This window comes from Rhipicephalus microplus, chromosome X (genome assembly GCF_043290135.1).
Source record: "Rhipicephalus microplus isolate Deutch F79 chromosome X, USDA_Rmic, whole genome shotgun sequence".
NCBI classification, from domain to species: domain Eukaryota; kingdom Metazoa; phylum Arthropoda; class Arachnida; order Ixodida; family Ixodidae; genus Rhipicephalus; species Rhipicephalus microplus.
In genome coordinates, this window is record NC_134710.1 from 16,031,552 (window position 1) to 16,054,424 (window position 22,873).

The 22,873-nt window shown below is 44.6% G+C and overlaps 1 protein-coding gene across 1 annotated transcript in view; it reads left to right on the forward strand.

The window, feature by feature from the left end:
- The first annotated feature begins 850 nt into the window (after positions 1-850).
- The window catches only part of Oat (Ornithine aminotransferase precursor), a 61,067-nt gene continuing 39,044 nt past the window's right edge, over positions 851-22,873 (forward strand). Inside the window, exons 1-4 of the mRNA XM_037426606.2 lie at positions 851-1,007; positions 4,652-4,829; positions 8,752-8,976; positions 21,022-21,245. Coding sequence (XP_037282503.2) covers positions 4,658-4,829; positions 8,752-8,976; positions 21,022-21,245 — 621 coding nt within the window. The 5' untranslated portion in view covers positions 851-1,007; positions 4,652-4,657. The remainder of the gene's footprint in view (positions 1,008-4,651; positions 4,830-8,751; positions 8,977-21,021; positions 21,246-22,873) is intronic.

Sequence of the window (22,873 nt, forward strand, 5' to 3'; positions counted from 1 at the left end):
TTGCTCCAAACGGCCAATCTACCCGTCGTTTACTGTATTTTACTGCGATTAATTCACATTTACTTGCTCTCTTCACAAGCATACGCGTGGGGACGGTGTCTCATGAGTTCCATGTACATGTAAACAATCTGGTCAAACTACCGCCGTCACGTCAGAGAAAAAAGCTGATGCATGTGCCTCCCCCCCCCCCCCCTTCCCAGTCAGGTTATATAAATAAGACACTTCTACTCGAAAAAAATTTCTGGCTACTCTCCTGCCGAGTGGCAGTGTCAAGACGAATTAGCTCCCTCTCTCTATTAGGTGAAATAGAACTCGTGCCCAGTACCTTTCTTATTTTAATAACTTACGCAGCATTTTTCAGCGCGGTGCAGAGAACAACACTCTCCTTCCTTTTCGTCGTGAGCCCCAAAGCTGGGCTCACGACTTGGGTTACTGAAAGTGACTGCTGTACTCGGCACATTCTACTTTCTACTTGTAGTTGAACATGAACATTTATCATTTTGGAAAGGCGGTACTATGGAGAAGATAAAGAAAGCAGCTTTAAACAGCACTGTCGATGGGAAAAAGCAAGTGAGGGCCAAGTCAACGCCCTACTTGCTTTCAAAACACCCGCGCATTTTACGTCGCATTTTTTTTTCTTCACGTCTTTGTTTTTGTACCCAAAGTGTACGCATAAACTTACCCTACGCAAAAAAAAAAAGTGAGAAAAGACGATTACATAGCTCCTCCACATACCGACAATAATTGACGTCGTCACCACTCTTTGAGTAGGCTTCTACCAATGAGCGCCAACGTCACAGCTTGCGCTTGAATGACAGCCAATTAGAACCGGTGATAGCTGCGCTGGAATTGTGGTGGAAAGTGCCATACCGCTCGCAGCGCCACAGCCTACATTGTGGCGCGTCGAGTTGAGTAACAGCTGTGCGCAGCGATACACCACGATACTCACAATTTGCCTTGTTTGCCCACGGGTAGTTATCTTGATTGCTCCTCTGTGGCTGCCAACGGTGAGCCCTTTTAGCCGCTTTTGCTTGCTTGAGATTGATGCAGGAACGCTGTGCCATTTGATCTGCGATTGAAACTTTGAAAGTTTAGACACACCGTCTCGCTGACTTCATTTAATTTGATTCGTTCTCCCCAGCCCTCCTTTTTTTTCCTTCTCTATTACAAGATTAGCTGGACGCGCGACCCGCCCAGCTAACCCTCCTCTTTTACGCGCCAAATTTGATCGTCCCGGCGCACAATGCGCACATATTGGAATCACGTGCTCATTTGATAGACAGTTGCGTGTCGCGCTAAGAAACGTGGCGATACGAGGGCGTTGCCAGCGTGCGCTCATGGCGCTTCATTGCGTCTGCATATACGCGTATTCTCTTCACACGGTGTGTGTGATAGATAGGTATAAATTTTTTAGATGAATGAGACCTACACTTCTAGAAATATTTCGCGTGCGTGAGGAGCTCTCAGTCGAGTGTAAGTGAAGGACGCAAAATAAATCTGGCATTATTGTGATCCCACCTTGGAAGTTAGTTTGCGCAAGGTTCATTCCAGCATCTCTAGAATGAAATGGAGCCTCTAATCAGAGCAGATAGCGAGGGTATGCGGGCTGCAGGCAATGAGAGTAGGTGCGCCTCTTTCACCTGTCCGCCTCACACCCCTGAACTGAGGCATCAAAATAGGCGGCATTTGAAGCTTTCATTGTGCCGTCATTGTGGCGATGTTTCGTGATAATGGCTTGGCATGTGCCTTTATTATTAAGAAGATTAAAGAAGCATGCAGAAAAAAAATTACCGCCCCGCCGCCGTGGTCTAGTGGCTAAGGCTCTCAGCTGTGCTGACTCGCAGGTCGCGGGATCGAATCCGGCCTGCGGCGGCCGCATTATCGATGGAGGTGAAAATGCTGTAGCCCCGTGTGCTCAGATTTGAGTGCACGCTAAAGAACCCCAGGTGGTAAAAATTTTTGGAGCCCTCTAATACAGAGTGTCTCATAATCATATGATGGTTTTGGGACGTTAAACCCTATATATCTATAAAAAAAATTGCCAAGCTTCATTATTAATTTTTATAATAAATAAGTAATGCCTTCATCACAATAAATGTGCCTATAGTAGCCCACAATGATAATACTCGTTTGAAATGCCTATTATCTATGCTAATAAACAGAGACAAAGACGAGAAGAGACAGCTTTGATAGTGCAGTTAATATGACTAGACTTATTGCCTTACTTCATGACAGTACCTGGCAGATTTCAGAGGTGTCATTGTAGCTAAGGATATATCTGTGTATATAAAGTTGATAATCTGCTCTGAATATGAAAATATTGGGAAGGAGGTACAGAGCTCTGAAAGAGGAGGGCAACGCATGAAAGAGGTGTGGGAGATAGCTGTTAGCCATTACTCGAAGAGCGTTTACGAAAGGAGTGTCTGCCTTGATCATCTGCCCAGGGGGTGATGGCTGGCAGGTCTTTGAACGTGTAGTTCCGTTGTTGCATATGGACATAGGTGGAACAGCCAGGGGGGGGGGGGGGGGTGAGCTAGGCAACTTTTGACAGTGGTCAATATTGGCTGCACGCTACGGAAACCAACAACTAAGGCAAAGTTTTCATTGACCACAGTAATCACTCAGTTATAATGTTACTAGGGAATGAAAATATTACGAGAAAATGTTACATATAATGAAATATTTCCAACAATTCTGATTCGAAGATTTTCCTTGTAGGCTCTTCGCAGTGCGGGCCGCAGTACGACGCTTTCGCGGCTTGTGCTGAAACATTGCAAAGCAGCCTAGCCCTGAACAGGGCCCAATAACATTACATCACTGGCTCATGCTTTTATTCTGCTGTGCTTGGCCGATGCAGCTACAGATGGGAATGAGCAGTTTTCATGGACCAGTGAAAGCACTCGCTGCTTCACAAAAAATAACTTTTCCTCTGTCGAAAAAGAATAGCATCACTGCTGCTCTGTCCAAACAGCTGTGAGTCTATGAGTGTGATGAATTTTTTTCCATGTTTGGTTTTTTCGCACTGGAAGAGCCAAAAGAAAAACAAATAGGTTTTGCGCTTCAGTCTCCGATCAACCAAATCAGTGATCAGCCTTGTTTATGGTACCTTCTAACGATGGCAGCAGCTTGCAAAGTGGCGACAAATAAATCAGTAGATTCGAGCAGTGGGAAGCTCAGCTTTTAATCTTTCTCTGAACTTGATCCCACTAACCAAGGAGATAGTTAAGGTCTGTGGTTTTTTGCACTAAGGAGACTTAATTAGGAGTTGGGCTGGTTGGCTTTCATTCAACTTGAATTGAGTTTTACAGTTCCACAAAAAAAAACTCTCACAGCAAAAAAGCATGCTCGTGATTCTTCTCTCTTTTATCTCTCTCTTAACAAGGATGAGCTAATTGTATTTATGCAGAGAGTTGTGAGGTGATGCATAAAAAATCACTGCTATATCCACAAAGTGATGTGAGAGGCGCTTGCTCGGACATGATTGTGCAACCCGCGAATCCTCCATACACATCTCCCGCTATCATATATAGACGTGACAACGTTGGTATGTATCCCAGCACTGTCGATTTCCATGTTCCTGCGCATACCCCATACCTTGTAGTAAAAAACAGTGTCTTGCTCGCAGTTTTTTTATGGAGCCATAACCATATCGTACAAGTGTCTATGTTTATTGATAGTGACACGATATATGCCATATCTATGACGATAATAGTTAAGCACGTGTTGGGGGCCCCCGCCGTACTCATCTAGTTAAAAAGTGCGTTTTTTCGTGTACCCTGTATTCCCTGACAAAGGCAGGCTGTCCTGCTGAAACTTTAAAAGAAATAAACATTTTCACGCGTTTGTTCGTCGCTTCTCAATGCGTATATATATATATATATATATATATATATATATATATATATATATATATATATATATATATATATATATATATATATATATATATATACATACATGCATACATACATGCATATGAAGGTCGTGCCGTGGCTGAAACGTTGATAAAAGCATTTACCTTTTCAATGTGTGCTACCTTCAACTTCATTCAATACATATATTCATTCCATATATATATCCCGGGGACAAAAAGGAGTTGGTTTGCCACTGCATATGGAGTGGTTTAACTGGTCGCAACCAGCACTGAAAGGAGCCAGCTTGGACTTTCCTTCATTCTGATGTCATTTAACTAACTACTCAAGGGAATAGTATTGTGTTATTAGCATTTTGCAAATCTGAGCACAATATGCAAGGGACGACTGCAGAAACAAGACACCTAGAGTGCCTGTATTTTTTTACTTACCATTCACATCAGCCTTTGTCCACCAGTGGGCTGGGCAAAGGTTTGTCCCAGTGACCTTCAATTTCTATCTGTCTTGTGTAAGTTGATACCACCTATGCCTACAAACTTCTTAATTTTGTCACCTTACCTAACTTCGTTGCTCTCAGCCGAGTCATTCCTAAAACAATGTGCTGTGACGTACCCTGTATACAAATCCAATAAGCCCGAAATTCTGTCTTAATAATTATGCTGAAGTAGTTCATTTTGGTTGCCCACATTTATCTAGGTGTGGGTCAGGCGTCAGTGCACATCAATCTGTCTGCAATAATAATTAAGGCTTATTAACTTTTTTATACATCTGTTTTGCAGAAGATTATGCACGCGACCAGGCTGTCCTCCAGAGTTTTGCGGCGGCAGCTGAGTTGGTTACAAAAAAGGAACCAGGCTAAGTTGTACCCACTCAGTTCTGACCAGGTCTTTGAACGTGAAGAAAAATATGGTGCCCACAACTATCATCCACTTCCAGTGGCAATACACAAAGCAAAAGGTATCTTATTGATTAGTAATTATCCATAGCCCAGTCATGTTTAACTGCCCATGCACAAAGATACCTGTCTGTACTTATATATAATAGTACATTCATGTTTAAATCATCTGTAAAATATCCTAGTGATCGTATCAGACTGCTGTGGTAGTTATCATCCTTAAAGGATTTAAGTAGCATTTTTTATGTGGTGAAAAAAGAGTGTGCGGTGTAAAGTCGAATGCCTTAAGTCTGCTGCTTTTCCTGAAATGACAATTATGTCCACAATAGACAGCCTTTTAAGGGAGGTGAAAGCTGTTAGTCAAGCTGTCACACATGGTGAAGGTGTGCACTAGGCAATCCTGTGCCTCCTGTGGCTATTCCCTTACATGCACCAGCTTTCACATTGTCTGTGAAAGGCTGCAGGAAAGTGTGGTGTTTTGTTTTTATGCTATGAAGAAGCTCGCGCAGATGTGCGCTGTTGTGAATGGGCCCAGCCAGAACAAAGCATACAAAGTGCTACATGATTTGTTCAGTTTACAACTGTAGTGGTTTCCAGGATTCTGCTGCCTTGTGGCTGGTGTCATGTCCACCAGACTAGCCAGTGCATAAATGTAAGATTATGGGAGCACTGGGTGCACTGGTGGCACCAGGATTTTTTATGTGGGGGGGTGGGGTGGGGGCAAAGATTACAATTGTGTACCTTCAGGGAGGCACAGAGGCACAGAACTTATGCGTTGTGTTTTGACTACGCTTGCTCCTGCGCGGGGTGGGAGGGGCAGGGGACACAGGGGGGCAGGCAAAAATTTCTGGGGGGCTCCAGCACATCTGTGCCCACCGCTGGCACAGTCTCTGACTGGGTAGCAGCAAAGGCGTTAGTAAGAAATGGGCCACAGGATCGAATTCCGGCTGCGGTGGCTGCATTTTCGATGTAGGTGAAAATGCTGTAGGCCTGTGTGCTCATTGGGTGCATGTTAAGGAACCCCAGGTGCTTGAAATTTCCAGAGCCCTCCACTAGGGTGTCTCTCATAATCATATGGTGGTTTTGGGATGTTAAACCCCATGTATTATCAAGAAGTGGGCACGTTGCAGACTCCTTCTGGTTGCGAGGCACTCGTCGCCCTTACTCCTACAGCGCTGCGCAGTTTAGCAACACAGGAGGAGAGGGAAATTTTCAATGCTCCAGTAATTAGAAAAGACGCTGAAGTATGTGTTAGTAGCCCTTCTTTGGTGTGCTCTGTCAAGAAATTTGATCATCTGTGTGGAAGTGTGATGCCATAGGGGTTCTTAATATTGTGATAAGTGATGGCGGGCTTGCTGTGCGTATTATGTGTCTCTTTCTTTCGTCACCATACATACACTGGAAGCTATGCAGAGGGGCAGTGCACTGCCCAAAAGTTTAGTTGCCATGTATCATAGACCTTATTAGCCACTACTCGTGAAGATTTCCCATTGGGGAGCCATGGTGTCTGCATGATGCAGCCTCTGATATGGTCTGGCGAGCCATTAATGAAATCAGCCAATACTCGCCACACTCACTGGCTTCTACTTGCAGCATAGTCAATGATGGCATAGCCAAGTAGAAAGCAAGATATTTTTGGCTGCTTTTGACACTATTGTAAATTATCTGCTATGTTTAGTGCAATAACATTTGGTTCATATGTGCTCCGAAGCCTTGACTATAGATCGACGGCATTCTCTGAGTATGTTCAAAATATGTTTCTGGGCTTTCTATTGTGCACAAGGCACAATAGAAATAGGTGTGGAAGTGGAAATGTCGTTTTCTCTTAATCTTCATTTAGTTGATGTACTTCTTTCCCATCAGGCCTGTGATGCCCCGCCGCAGTGGTCTAGTGGCTAAGATACTCGGCTGCTGACCCGCAGGGCGCGGGTTCGAATCCCGGCTGCGGCGGCTGCATTTCCGATGGAGGCGGAAATGTTGTAGGCCCGTGTGCTCAGATTTTGGGTGCACGTTAAAGAACCCCAGGTGGTCTAAATTTCCGGAGCCCTCCACTACGGCGTCTCTCATAATCATATAATGGTTTTGGGACGTTAAACCCCACATGTCAATCAATCAAACCATCAGGCCTGTTTTAAAATTTACTCTATTTAAATATACCATACGAAATACCTGCACTTGAAAAACTTAGAAGCTTGTCGGTTTCAATTTGCCTTCTGTACACCATAACACAGTGAGCTCAGTGCATGCTGCAATATTGAGAATGCACGTTGGACCATCTGTTGCAAGGGCGGCGAAGCAACACCCTGCACTGCCACGTGAGCAGACGCTCCGCAAATCAAACGCAAAACTTCACAACCTGAGTATGGCTGTAAACATGTTTCGCGCTTTCCCTCTCCTAGAACTTTTGTGCTCTTATCATGTGAAACATCTTAAAGACCTTCTTTGATAGTCCGGAATGTCTACAGCACGTGCACTGCAGACCGCAGAAGAAATTTTATCCGGTACGTACTATCGTGATGAAAAGAAATGTGAACAGCAGAAAGCGTTGCTTTCGACTCAGTTGAACTGCGGCATGCCTTGGCTGTGGCAAGGCAAAACTTGTGCTGTAAGCCGGTGTCAATGTAGTGCTATAATCCTGCTTCAGGTTGCCCTCATGCATCGCATAAGTTTGCCATTTGCCAGTCATGTCTAGCACTTGAAACACACATGCGGTGTGAAAGTGCCAGCCAGAGCAAGATTTTATAGTGCTACGGGGACGCCGGCTGAAAGCACAGATTTGCCTTGGGACAGTCAAGGCTTGTTACAGTTCGATTGAGTCGAAAGCCATGTCTTCCGCTCTGTTCATGTTTTTTTGCATCGCGACAGTAGGCCGTTATAATTGCACTAAATCTGTGCGTTTCGTGCATCCACGTGTGAGTCGTAATATATCCTGTTATTGGCGTGCGGTTTGGGCAATGATTTGGGGCTGCATACTACAAGCATACTGTACACCAATCACTGCTGTAAAGCGAAACACCTGGCATCGTGCTTGAATAAACGCAGTAAGCGTACTTACTTGTTTACCGGGCTCGTAGTTTTTTTTGTTGATTGCAATTATCCAGTAGTGGTGGAGCTCGGTGTTTTTCGTTGCGGATGGAAATCTGTGCAATCTGAAATCACTGCACTGGCACGATTGCCGCGTCATGTTGTGATCTTCACAGAGAGTGCTGAGTAATATCTTTCTCTGGCGCTGATTATTTTCACAGCCAAAGACGATGCAGTGGGGCCCAGACTACATCATGAAGGTGGTAGCGGCATGCATAGGTGCTTTCTCGTATTTTGAACTCTCAGAGATGCCACTTGCCATGTTAACTTGGTGCCGCAGAGACATGCTTTGGCAGTTCAGGCGTCTCGGTGTGAGAGTATGCGCCGGCAGCCTAAGTGCCTGGGTGCGAGAGAGGATTGCTCTGGTTTATATGGCAGGATATATATGTCCTGTATTTCCAAAAGTTTCTTCAAGAATGGGAAACGGGGAAAAGAAGCGCAAAAATGTGGAGCTTGCTCGGAGATTTTTGTGTTTGTGTAACAGAAATTGAACTATAGTGTCTGACCTGCCATCATGGTCAAGTGGCTAGGACACTCGGGTACTCACCCAGAAGTCACGGGATCGAGTCCCGATTGCAGTGGCCACATTTTTAATGCTGGTGAAAATGCTTGAGGCCCATGTGCTTGGATTTAGGTACACGTTAAAGAACTCCAGGTAGTTGAAATTTCCAGAGCCCTCCACCACAGTGCCTCTTATAATTATAGACTTTTTGGTACGGTAAACCCCAACAGTTATTATAATATTGAATTATAGTGTCTTGATCTTAAATTAAAAATAATGAAACAGGCTGGAGTAAAGCATTCTATTAAGTTAAATTAATAGGATTAAAAAAATGAAGTGAGAGTGATTACTTGTGCACACACACACCTACATGTTCTATTTTTGTGTGCTCAATGCAGGTGTCCATGTGTGGGACGTTGATGGCCGTGTTTACTTTGATTTCCTGAGTGCATACAGTGCTGTGAACCAAGGCCACTGCCATCCTAAAATTGTGAGGGCTTTGAAAGAGCAAGCGGAAATCGTAACTCTCACCTCCCGAGCCTTCTACAACACTGCTCTGGGAGAGCTAGCTGAGAAAGTGACAAATATGTTTGGTTATGACAAAGTGCTGCCTATGAACACTGGTAAGTACTGGCCAATGATTCATGATATAGCATAGCACATATTTCATGCCTACACAGTAGCATACAGGCCGGCTCCTCGGGTTTGCCCAGGAGACTTCAGAATTGCGAGCCTGATTGTATAGGTTTACTATAACTTTGCCAAAAAACCCTACTATAATGCCACCATGAAAAGGAAATAATCAAGAACATCAGTTGTAAAATTTTCTGATAGCATGTGGCATAGTAGTGCATGTCCCTTAATTATGCACTTGGACATGCATTGATTATGTATCTGTGTGTGCGTATATATATATATATATATATATATATATATATATTATTCAAAGGTCGCAGGTTCGGTTCCTGCTCACAGCAAGTTATCTTTTCACCCACTTTTCTTTCTGTACATTTCCATTACAATTCGGTCTAATAACTTCCCCTATACATTACTTGGCATTATTGTCTGTTAGACCTCATTATTATTGTGTCAAAACACGGAAAAACTAGCCCTAAAGTATACACTTCTTTCCCTTATATATATATATATATATATATATATATATATATATATATATATATATATATAAATTGGCTTGAGCAGACAAACATACGAAAACTTTTATTACTCCTACGTTTCGGCCGGGGTCCGGCCTTCGTCAAAGAAGGCCTAACCCCGGCCGAAACGTACGAGTAATAAAAGTTTTCGTACGTTTGTCCGCTCAAGCCGATTTCTATTTATCACTGGATTCACAGAAGACACTCGCTTGATATATATATATATATATATATATAATACAATTTTTTTATGTGGATCCAGAGCTGCTTTGTATGCGTTGAGAAACGACGGACAAATGTGTGAAAATGTTTATTATTTCAAACGTATCGGCAAGAGGGCCTGCCTTCGTAGGGTATCTCTGACGAAGGCAGGCCCTCCTGGCGATACATTGGAAGTGATAAACATTTTCGCACGTTCGTCCGCTGTTTCTCTCTCTCTATCACTCTCTCTCTCTCTCTCTCTCTATATATATATATATATATATATATATATATATATATATATGTATATCTGTGCTCAAGGTCATGGACGAAATTCTCACTTACTGCGAAAAATTCTAATCGAAAATGGAGGAAAAAAAGACATTTTGCCGTGCATTAGACTGAGCTTAACAAATCTTCGTGAAAATTAAAGCAACGTTCTCTTCTACGGCGTTCCTCATAACCCACTGAATGTTTATGCGATTAACATGTTCCCACGGCCCAACTGTAAAGGTCAGCTCCGTGAGTTCCTTGGGATCGTGAGCTAGTGCCGCTGTTTAGTAACCCAGCGTGCAACTATCCCGCAGCCTCTTCACCTCCTGCTGTCGATACACGAAAGTACTGCTAAGGAGCTTCGCTGGACAGAGGGCGCCCAGCGGTCCTCCAGGAGATCAAGAGATGTATTGCAAAAGCCGCGCTCTTCACTTACCTGCAACTGGGATTTCTGCAGTGCGTTATGGTCGTTGCATGAGACGCAGCTGTTGGTACCGCACTTCAGCAATGCCTCGAAAGAGTATGGCGGCCGATCGCTTGCTTCTCCTGGAAACTGATGCACATCAAACAGCACCTTCGGATGTGAACTGTTGGCAGTCTACACGATAGTGTGGCACTTTCGGCATTACTTGGAAGGTACTGAGTTTTTTGCCGTAACGGACCACAAACTTCTCACGTATGCCTTGCAGTCACTGAGTACTGAGGAACGCTCATACTGCCCACGAAATGCAGCAGATGTCATACATATCTGAACTTACCGCAGACGTCTGCTACATCAATGGAGTTGACACCGCGGTCGCCGATGCTGTTTCCCGTAGCCCAGTCAGCGCCATAACCTCGCCCACAGAAATAGACCTCGACAAAATGGCAGTGGCTCAACACAATAACAATAAATTGCGCCGCCTACAAGAAACGTCGACGTCGCTGAACCTGCAGTGTTTCCCCTCGCCAGGTACGGAAGGCCTTTACTGTGACACATCTACTTGCAAGCCACAACCATTCGTGTCCATGCACCTCTGGCACGGGTATTCGCATCGCTACACAAGATGTCACACCCGGGAATCCATGCTATGCAAAAGCGCCTCAAAGCACATTTTGTATGGCCCGGCAAGAACTGAAATTCCTGACAATGGACTCTTGAGTGTCTCACGTTCCAGCGCTCCAAGGTGCAGCATCACACCGTGACACTGTTGCAAATGTTTCACGGGCCAGATGCGTGCTTTGATCATGTATGCATGGACATCATCGGGTCGTTGCCACCCTGTCAAGGCCAAATATACTTGTTAACTTGTGTGGATTGTTTCACGAATTGGGTAGAGGGTGTTCCCATTCTTGACATCGCAGCCGAAAGTGTTGCTCATGCTTTCGTTAGCCACTGGCTCTGTTGTTTCAGCGTGCCATTATCCATCACAACTGACTGAGGAAGCCAATTTGAATCTGCATTATTTATCAGTCTGACGAAGCTCATCAATACATTGTGGATCAGAATGACTGCTTACCATCCAATGAGTAATGGAATGGTTAAGCGATTCCAGTGACAGTTGAAAGCTGCACTCATGGCAAGTGAAAAACACTCGTGGGTCAAAGCACTGCGCATTGTACTCTGGGGCATAGAAACTGCATTCAAGGTGGACATTGGATGCAGCACTGCAGAACTTGTCTACGGCACAACCCTGTGTCTGCCTGGTGAGTTCTGTGCGCCTGACTGACAACAAGCCCAGATTTCTGCTGGTGACTATGCATCGCATTTACATCACATAATGATGAAAGTTCGGCCTACACCTCCACAGCAGTCCATAGAAAGAAGAACATATGTGAGCAGCGAACTCGAGTGGTGTAGCCACGTCTTTTTGGGTTACAATACAGTAGTACCGAGACCACTGCAAGCACCGTAAGATGGACCCTTCAAAGTTATTCGCTATGGGAAGAAGACGATTATAAGTGCTGCCGCCAAGAAGTTGTGTCACCAGACCGAGCTAAGCTGGTGCACAGGGAAACCAACTGGTCCACGACAGCAACCTCCATCTATTCGCCTGAAACCTGCAGAGCAGCGCCACATCCCACTGCAATGGAAGCGACGCACACAGATATTCCCCAAGAGACTGAATTTTACTGCAGATGCAGTGGAAGATGGACAGTTGCACCATATTGCCTTGACCTGTAGTCAGTGGTCGCTCTAGCGTTTCATTACGTTCATGCTCTCACTTGGAGTGGAGTAGGGGAGTACCGTGGTGAACTCTAATAGCGAATTCCATTGGCAGAACAGGAGTAGAGGGGCAGGGCACTGAGAAGTGGGGGGCAGAGCATTGAGAGCAGGGCCACTCAACCTGCCACTGGAATGTGCCGCGCTACTGGAGGGCAGGTGAGAAGGAGATGAGTAGGGAGATCATGTGACTGAAACATTCCAAGCCCCGGCATATTCTTTGTGGGGCAGCAGCAAAATATGCGTGAAATCGGTCAGCCACATATTCTTCATTATCCTAGTGTGCTTGTGCAATGACTCATTCGGAAAACGTCCAGCTCTCATCGTAGCCATCCGTACAAAACAGCCGTGTCAAACTACACATGGTTGCTACCATTGCCGCCGCGCTCGCCAGCTGGAGAAAAATTTGGAGGCTGTGACGTTCAAGGACCACGTGACTCGTCGTACTGCGCCTACTCCGCTTTTCAGGCGAGAGCACTGCAAACTGCTCTTGGCTGCTCTCGGCGCAGCAAAAGCACTCTTGCTCTAGCAATGGGTTACAGTGCTCCTGCGTTTGTTCGACCACTGAAACACGCCGGCTCTGAAAAGAGCACTTCAAGTGTGGTTTTAAGTGCTCCTGCTCTCCCAATGGAATTCGTCATAAGGGCACTATGGCGCTGTAAGTGGCACTGCCAGCATGTCGCCGACCATAATTCTTTTCTCTCTCCCTGCACCGCCTACAAAGTTGTGGAGAGGGAGTGAAAAGGGGAACCAGTCCCCGAGTCTACCGAGTTGAACAAACAATAAAGTTAGTTGGTATCAAGACTTTCAGCAACAGAAACGTACCAAATACAGATGCTGAAAACACAATAATGGATGTTCAGAAGTGCAGTACTTTCGCAATCGCAGTGGGCGGAAGCAATGGCAGCTGGTCACAAATGTCTCATTTTCGATATGCCACCCCCCCCTCTCGCTGCGGTCTCCCTAATTTTCATGCTTCTAGGTTAGCAGGCATGGCAGCATCAGTAATGTCACATTAATAGAGCATGTCGTCTTGGGAATGGGCGGTTGAAAAAGCATTTGGCTGAGTCGCAGCGATCTGCAAAAACTGACAGCTTTCAAACGTAATAAATTATACACAATTTACACTTAGAGCTCAAATGGGTTGGTAAATGAGCCTTAGACTTGGTCTGCTAGCTCAATGTGTTTGTACAAAATCGTCATAACCGTTTCAAGGTCCACTTAAGGTATGTGCACACGGGTGGAAAGCTTGCTGCGGCGGCATCCTGCCCGTCGGCACCTCCACGCGGCAAGTAGTGGCACGCTTTCCACATTGATGGTGCTGTGAGTGTAGCGAGACAAAATGGGCGCGTCCAGGCGCACCTGCCCACCTGCTTGCTGTTGGCACGTGGCTTGTCTTCAACAGACGGAGAGAGATGGCACGAGTGCATAGAGCAGATGATGCCTCGCCGAGTGGACAACAGCTCGTATCTCTTGCAGTCATCACTGGTGCTGCCGGCCGCTGCTCCATCGCCCCAACAGCCCGCAGGCACTAGCCCGGATCAGTCGCAGCTATAGCTAGAGCTTCAGGTGAAGGCAACTGCAGCGCTACCGCAAATATTCAGCACCTTCTGCTTCACCCGCGTCGCTTGCTGCCTGCTCCAGTAGACCAACTCTCTCCCATTCTAGCACACTAGCCATGGCCACTCCATGAAAATGCAATGCACGGGTGCGGCCTGCTACTTCGCCCAAAATTGACGTGAGGAGCCTCGTTGTCTGCGCTGCCACAGTGGCACTACTACTACAGGACTAGCCGGTGCGGGTGATGACACTTCTGTGGCTGTGTCTACATGCTTCACGCAGCACTTCGCATTTAGATTTTATAGTTGTGAGAGTTCTGCATTCTTTTTCGAAACTATAAAATAAAATCTCACGGCTGCCTGCATTATCACTAATGGGCTCACATGAGGCCGAATGGTGTAACTTTGCAAGTGAACTTAGGGTGCCTTGATGCCTGTGTGCTCTTCTCATCAAGGCGCTCTAAACAAACTCGAGTCACATGACCACCGTTGAAGAGAACTACTATAGCAAGTTATTTATCGAGTGGTCACCTTGATTGAGTGTGCATATTTAGTGGGAAAAAGGAAAATCAGTAGAGAACAGAAAGGTTCTTGTTCTGTACTCAACATGAAGCCATTCTTTGATTAATGTGCTCACTTCAATTTCCTGTGTCACTTGCAAAATAGTTTTTCAGTTTGGCCTGGCACAGCAATTTGGAAAGGTGTCTTGTCGTTGCAAGCTCATAGCCTTTACTTGAATGTGCATTTGTAGTATTATGTAATGATATTTATAGGCTTCTTACATCCGAAAGTGCATACTTGTTTGATGATGAAAAAGCTATTTTGTCACCTTTGTCGGCCAATTCAAGCTACTTCACAAAGTCCTGGATTTATTTACTCTCATGATAGTCTCCAAGTTGCTGCCTCATTATGTCATGCTCTTGCAGCAGATTTTGAAGTGTGTCTTGTTGACGTTTAATTGTGGTCTTGAGCCAGTGCTCCGTCTTTTTCGCATCATTCAACACATTCACGATGCTCAATGTTGTTTCGCAGGCTTTGCCGACAAGCAAAATATTTGCGGTGTACCTTTCTGCGGTTGTCTAAAAAATGGCTTTTTATCGCTCTTCACTTTCAGAAAAAAAAAAATGAGGCAAATGCACTTATTTTTGTATGTCCCAAATCTTCTAGGCCAGCTGTTGCTTTTCCCTGTGCATTGAAACATGTCGTAAGTGCTTCGACATCGTTTCCATCGCGGTGTTTTGTCCATTTTATTTTCGCATATACGAGGTCTGTTAGAAAAGTAACCAGCCTTTGGTGGAAGAAAAAGAACCGGCATCATTGGAGCGCTGGAAACCTAATCCCTCTCAAAGCAGTCTCCTTGGGACTCCAAACATTTCTCCTAGCGGTGCTGCCATTCTTGGAAGCATTCTGAGAAGGCCTCTTTCAGAATGGAGTTTAGCTCAGCTGTCGTCTGAAATAGCTCTCCTTTTCATGTCCTCTTGAGTTAGGGGAAACTGCTAGAATTCACAGGGGACCATATCGGGAGAGTAAGAAGCCTGTTGAACTACAGGAGTCTGACTTTTTATCAAAAAAGTCTAAACCAAGTGTGAGGAATGTGCAGGAGCATTGTCGTGATGGATTCGTCATTTTCCTGTTGACCACAACTCAAGTCCCTTGTGCCGCACAGCATCACGTAGGCGACGAAGGACATCCCCGTAGTGCTCTTTGGTGATTGTTTGACCCTGTGGTGTGTACTCGTGGTGTACCACACCGCAGGAGTCAAAGGAAGCACTCGGCATCACTTTGACGTTGCTGCGCACTTGGCGGGCCTTCTTTGGTCTTGTTGACTTAGAATGCTTCCACTGTGACGACTTGTATTTGGTTTCCGGGTTGTACCCGTACACCCAAGACTCGTCACCAGTAATAATTGTGTTCATGAAGTTAGTGTCACTGCTTGTGAAATTCAGCATGTCCTGTGAGACTTCAACACGAAGTTGCTTTTGCTCCACTATGGGTAGTTCCGGCACGAATTTTGCCGCAACTCTCTTCATGGCTAAATCTTTGATCATAATTGAATGTGCAGAGAAAGTGCTAATGCCCACATCTTCCACAATTTCTCAAATAGTCGCACGAGGGTGCTGCATCAGCACAGTGTTCACTTCGGCAATGACCTGGTCATTTTGGCATGTTGATGGTCGGCCGGAGCGTGGCTCGCTCTCCACTGATGTGCGGCCATCTTTAAACCGGTTGTACCATTCCTTAATCTGTGTGCGGCTTATAGCATCGTCACCGAAAGCTGTCTTGATCTTCCGAATGGTTTCCACTTGGCTGTTGCCCAGTTTGCTGCACCAGTTGCTCTGTCATTTTTCTTGCAAAAAAAAAAAAAAAACCACCAAAGCACTGTGTACTACCTCACTCAAACACTGCATCACAGCGACTGACACCATTGGCAGGCGGGAAAAAATTTATGCATGTGCACAAAGGTTCAAGGTCGGCTGATGCAAGCGCGCTAGGCCCGTGTGCTCAGATTTGGGTGCACGTTAAAGAACCCCAGGTGGTCGAAATTTCCGGAGCCCTCCACTACGGCGTCTCTCATAATCATATAGTGGTTTTGGGACGTTAAACCCCACAAATCAATCAATGATGCAAGCGCGCTTGTTTCAAATCCATTAGGTGCTTGAAAAAAAAAAAAAAACGGCGGATACTTTTCTTACTGATCTCGTACTCTGGGTAGTTTGGGAAGGCGGTGGGAACAACTCTTCGAAGCAATATCTTCAGCTTAATTGACTTCTTATATATATATAGTCATTGTTGGGGAAGTGTAGTGAACACACCAAAGACCGGTCACTTGGCTCCCAAGGGCTTCCTTCGATACCTGGCGAGAATTGTTTTCAGCCATGATTTAAGGTGCTCTGCATCACACGAAAACTAATAGTGGTATTGAAATAATGGGTCTCTTCTTGCGTTTGTATTACACAACGGAACGCAACAGTTGTACAGCATAGTGCCACATGTAACACGTGAAAAATCACCACACTTTTGCACTAAAGCGTGCAGGCAAGAAGCGATCGAGCTAGATCTCTCCAACCTGTACAGAGTCAACGTCCGCAACTGATTTGGGCTGGCTTCGAGGGGGAGAGCGATCGCTGGAGTTACTGTATAGTATGCTACCTTTGGGCCTAAAGATGACATATACAGCGACTCTAACGGTACCGTACTATCGGCGCCCCCACCAAAAAAAGCGGCAGCAACTGTAAACTTTCTTTTCAGAACTGCGCCCATACAAGTCTGCGCAACATGGCAGGCCGCATCCCGTACATGTGTTCTATTAAGCGACCATGCTTTAGCCATTACCGAATGTCCACGACATGATATGCGATGCTTACAATGGGCACAATAAGTTAACCCGCTCTGAACTTTTAAGGAGAGATGCGAGTCAGAAAACAGAAGTTTTTTTTCCAAAGTTGGATATTTTTTGTTTTTATATGATTTCACAAGTTTAGCATTTCTACCTTCTCCACAAAAAAAAAACAACAACTGAAAATCGCAATTAAACTTGATGTAGGCTAAAATTGTTTTTAAAGAGCACAAGGTGGCTACTAAAACTATAAATTGCTCATTATCTAGAATCCCCTAGAAATTGCCACCTGGCTGTTTGCCATTGCATTTCGCATGAGGAGTTTACTAAAGCCACATGCTCAAAATACCCATAATGGAAGAAATCATCCTAAAAAACATATTTTTCTGCATGGATGAGCTTTCACTTATACCCTTAAAATGCGTTTTTCTCAAGACCCATTCTTGGGCAACTTGTTGAGTTTGGAAATCATGTTTTTAATACTTCTGATAGCTCGATCGGGATGAAATTTCGCCCACAAATTCTTAAACAAATAAAGGGTGCAAGTGGGTCATTTAAAACTTTATATCACCTGTATAATTATTATAAATCTTATGTGAGCAATTAGTATGGGCTGAGGATTCGAAGGATTATCACATTACAATTTCATTGCGATAGCGGTTATATGGATACTCACCATTGCTGTCATGTCTCGAATATGTATATATGTACTCATATATGTAAAAAAGGCATAACGAAAAATAAGTCAGTAGTAGAATATTCCAAAGCAACATACCAGGGATTTTCACCAGCAATTTCTTGCTCCCCAGCCTGCGGCTATAGCTGACGTAGCCACTTGCCATGCTTGGGCCAGTGATGTCACGGCGAGCTATTCTAATGCACCATTTATTGCTCGCATTATGCATGTCTCAGAACAGCTTGAGCATATTTTCAATCGCCAACTCCTTTACATTTTCTTTCAAATTGAAAGCTGCCCTTGAGAAGCGCAAAAAAATGGGGCACCCTTCTGTACCACTCATGATGTAGAATAAGGAAGGAAAGAACACGAGGCACACTAAGCATCAGACACCATCACGTGGCAGAAGATGCAGAGGGATCATCCCACGTCTCTCAGTTTAATAAAAGAAAAAGAAAAATCAAACAGTGTCGGCTACTGCATTGTGGACATATTCAGTGCATTCTTCAAATACAAACACGTAACAACTATGACGGTTGTTGGTTAACCTTTGTCCAGTGTAAACCTATGCGTTCTTTTTGAGCGTTTTGTGCTCTAGGAGCACACTAAAAGTACCGAGCTGGTTATTGTTTTTTGTGTGATATCCCAATTTCTCGCTGTCGCATTCATTGCTTTTCCTAGTGGCAAATCTGTGACTTTTTTGTACATTAAAAGGTCTTATATCCACTTTCTCGATAGTTATTTGCATTATATTGTTAATGTAGAGCAATATGAGCCATTAATGGCTGACAAAGTTTGTCCAAAAAGAGCTATGCCTCACACATTGTCCCGGCATAACACGAAAACTGTTCAACTTACTATAAAACTAATTACATATTTGAAATCAGTATAAAAGTCTATATATACAGTAAAATTACGTTGCCCGAGGCTACAGATTAACACAAAAGAGAGAGAGGAAAGTAAACATTTATTTTAAAACAGTGTCCCGAGCAATGCCCGGTGTCACCCTGATGTGGCAGGGCTTCTTAGTCCGGGAACCCTCTGGCTTCTACTGCCCTCTTGGCCCTGGCGACGAGTTGTTGTTGGTCTTCCAGGTTCTCGAGGGCGAGCTTCGCCTCCCACGTTTTTGTTTGGTCTTCGTTCATCCATCCTGCTTCATAATCAGTCGAGTGTTGTTGCAGATTACGTCTGGCAATACACTGACATGTAAGAAGCGAGTGTGCCAGGGTGTCTGGCACGCTGCAGAGCGGGCACATAGAGCTATATCTCGTTGGGTAGAGACGGTGCACTAGGGCCGTGTATGTGCTGCTTTGCAGGCGCCTCAGTATCACGCTTTCCTCTTTTGTCAGTTTTGGGTGTGGTGGAGGGTATACTTGTCGCTCTAGCCTGTAACGCTGGAGTAACTACGAGTAGGTGTTTTGAACAACTGCCGTCTCTTCAACGATGGGTTGGATGTCCTGTGGGCAGGGGACAGCCCAGCTGACGTGCTCGCGGGCAGCGGCGTGGGCCGCTTCATTTCCCTACAGACCCTCGTGTCCTGGCACCCATAATATACAAGTGTATGGGAGTGGAGTGCTTCACCGTTTCAAAATATTGATGGCATTGGCTGAGATACGGCCCTTAGCGAAATTCCTGCAGGCGGCTTGCGAGTCGGTGAAAATCACCACGGCGTCTGTACATGTTGTGGTTGCTAGAGCGGTTGCCGATTCTTTTGCTGCGTCTGAATTGAGTGCGTTGACCGTGGCCGACGCTCATTCTCGGCCTTAAGAATCTAAAATGCTGCAGATACTTTGCCGCGTCAGTGTAGCGGGCATCCGGGTCTTGCTTGAACTTTCGTTGAATAGTGTCAGCTCTAGCCTTGCGTCTACTTTTGTGGAAAGTACGATGCATGTTGCGTGGAATAGGTGCAATGGACAGCGACTCTCTAATGTTCAGCGGAATGCGCTTTTTCCGGTCTGCATCGGCGATGAACGTGTCGTTGTAAGATTAATGCGACTTTTTTTTTTTTTATCGCATCTCCCCTTAAGAGAACATGTTCGAGTGCGACGTCTTCGGAGCTTGGCTTAATGACGATTTCCGTCGACTGCTTTCGGGTGCATGAAAGTGTTACGGGGTCAATGTTACGTTGCTTCCATGGTAGGAACGAGTGATGAAGGAGAACGCATTTCATCAAAACAGAGAGCTGGAATCGGGTCAATCTTCCGGAAGCCATCGCAGCTTCGAGCTCTTGTGCAGGCTCTCATGCACCAGGGTTGGAGAGCATGCTGTAATCACACACCAGAAGTCGCTTGTTAATTGTTAAGTTTGCAAGATTGCACTCCACTGGCTAGAGTGCCCTCAAGCTCCTTAAAGGGAATGTCAACTGCCCAGAACATGAAATGAGATGACTCCGCTGATGGAAAGATTGTCTATCACGTTGACGCAAACTACCCCTGTTTTTTTTTTTTTTTCGTGAGAGGTGGATTTATATGTCCAGAACATGAAATGAGATAACTCCGCTGATGGAAAGATTGTCTATCACGTTGATGCAAAGCACCTCTTTTTCTTTTTTTTTCGTGAGAGGTGGATTTATATTTTTATTTGTACTTTGAAAGTTGCAAAAAATGACCTGTGGCATCTCTGCCGGCTAAAACACGAAGCAACCGATGTACCTGGCCACGTGACCATTGATTGTTGCATGCGGTTGGCGATTGTTTTCCTAGTATTGAAATATTGTTTGTTTCTTTATGTTAAAAGATAGTACTCCAGAAAAATGTACGTATTGGCCTGCGTTAGTTGTATATATTGAGTTTTTTAACATCATCATGTTAATATGTATAGGGTGTGTTCACACTCAATAATGGATAATGCAGCTGTTATGATCAATTAAATAGGGCTCAGATTTTGTGCAATACCACTTAGTTTGAATTCAAAGCAAGCAAAATGTACAGAACTTATGGACCAAATATAGAAATTTAGGGTTAAAGAATGGACAAACATTGGCTTTCACAGTCTTCTGTTGGTCAATGTTCTGCCAGCGTAATATCGGCTCTTACACTTACATTAAAGCCAACATCAGCTTCAGTGGCAGATTCGTAGCTACAAGGTGTGGCTATCTTGAGTAACTGTGGGTACCACATGTTATGCTTGTGGCTTTTGAGTCATATTTCAATCTTTGAGTGCTGTAAGAGTGTTCATTGCATGCAGTTACCAGAGAGCAGTGTGCAACAGGTGCTATGCTATGTATATTTTTGAAATGTTGCTTACATGCTGTATTATGCAGGTGTGGAGGCTGCAGAAACTGCCTGCAAGCTAGCTCGGCGGTGGGGGTATGATGTGAAGGGCATCCCTGCCAACAAGGCTAAAATCGTGTTTGCTGAGAACAACTTCTGGGGTCGCAGTATCGCAGCGGTCTCTGCATCAACAGATCCATCAAGCTATGCAGGCTTTGGACCATTTGTGCCAGGCTTTGAGATCATACCATACGATGACTTACCAGCTTTGGAGGTAGGCAGCTTTTGGCTCAATGTTGGCCACTGTTACAGGTTTTTTTTTTCTTTCCTAGAACTTGCATTGAGACAAATAAAAATGCCCCTGGGTAGTAATTTTAATTTCGTAGATTAGTGAGATAGTTTGTCCAAGTTACTGACAAACTTTATTGTAATAGTGCATTATGGCTGCAACTCAAAACCAGCAACATTCAAAGCCAACCTTTCTAAGAGCTAAATCACCCATTTAGAGAGGGAATATTGCATTAAATTCCAAAGTCATTCAGTGTTGTTTAGTGCTGTCCTCAGCGAATCGATAGAGGCATTCTAGAATGGAGGCATCACTTTCAAGCATGGAGCAAGATTAGTTAAAGGGGTTCTGGCACCTTTTTTCAGAAGCGAGTTAACTCTGCCATAGAAATCTGTATACAAAGACAGCTATGAACAACTGTTATGCTCGGCAAATGCTGACGAGATGTTTTATTTTGATAGTAAAGTCAATTTTCTTACAGCACACCTACTGACATCAACACTAATTTGACGTCAGACTACAGTACTAATTCTAGTGACTTCACGTAGCAATATCACTAGTTGTGATGACGTCAAGCACCCAAAGACAAAAAATGGCAGCTCGTGCATCGCCTTCTTGATCGTCTGCTCACGTTGTGCGGTCATGTGGTCACTGTCATCCAGCGTGCCTGTGAAGCGAGCCAGCGGAGCCTGGAATAGTGTACGTGCAGGCGAATACAAGATATACGCTTACCAGAGGGCAAAGGAATCGTTTGATTTAGAATGTGTTATCATGGCGCCAATATTTTGCCCTGTGAATTCTTGCGCCAGTGAAGCAGGGGACATTAGGTGCAAGTTCAACTGATTCCTGTCCAATCGGGTGCTGATGCAAGCGTGGGTCTACTTCGTGCGCTGTGGCTGAGACAAAGATTGGATGCCAACCAAGTGAAGTTTACTCTGTTCGCTGCATTTCACTCCGGATGCGTACACGTGCAACATGCAGTTTCTGAAAAGTTGCAGTTAGACATGCTGGTAGTTGCTAAAAGATTCATCTAGGAACATTTATTCAGGTTTTTTTCACCTATGTGTAACCTGCTGTAGGCAATGTGAAATTTGTATAATATATGTAGCCTGATGGGTGCTTTACATTGCTCATTTTATTTTGCCTTAGGGCCATCCAAAGTTTCCAATTCCACTTATATTAAGCAGATTTGGGCTTCTTTTTTTTTTTTTTTTTTTGCTGTCACTTGCCACCTATTTTTTTTCAGTTCACAGTAGACTCTCAATAAACTAAAATCTGTTGAGCAGCACTGCTGCTTAACAACTGCCTTCAGTCTGATTGGTTTCGTACTGGCATTCTTCAGCTTTGTTCATCTCTCAGTAAATGGAACTCCTATCAAACGGAACATATGTTCCTGCTCCCTTCGGGTTCTATTTTAGAGAGTCTACTGTATTTTTTTTGTTTAGCAAATATAGTTATTGTAGTGTTCATCATGTTCACCAGTAGTATGTTTATAGTGCACTAATGGCTCATTTGTTGATGACTCTGTGCAGTTGAGTGTTCAAGTCAAACATTAGGTAAAAAAAAGTAACTGGGAAAACAAGTCAGAGGAAACAAGAAGTAACATTAATTATGCA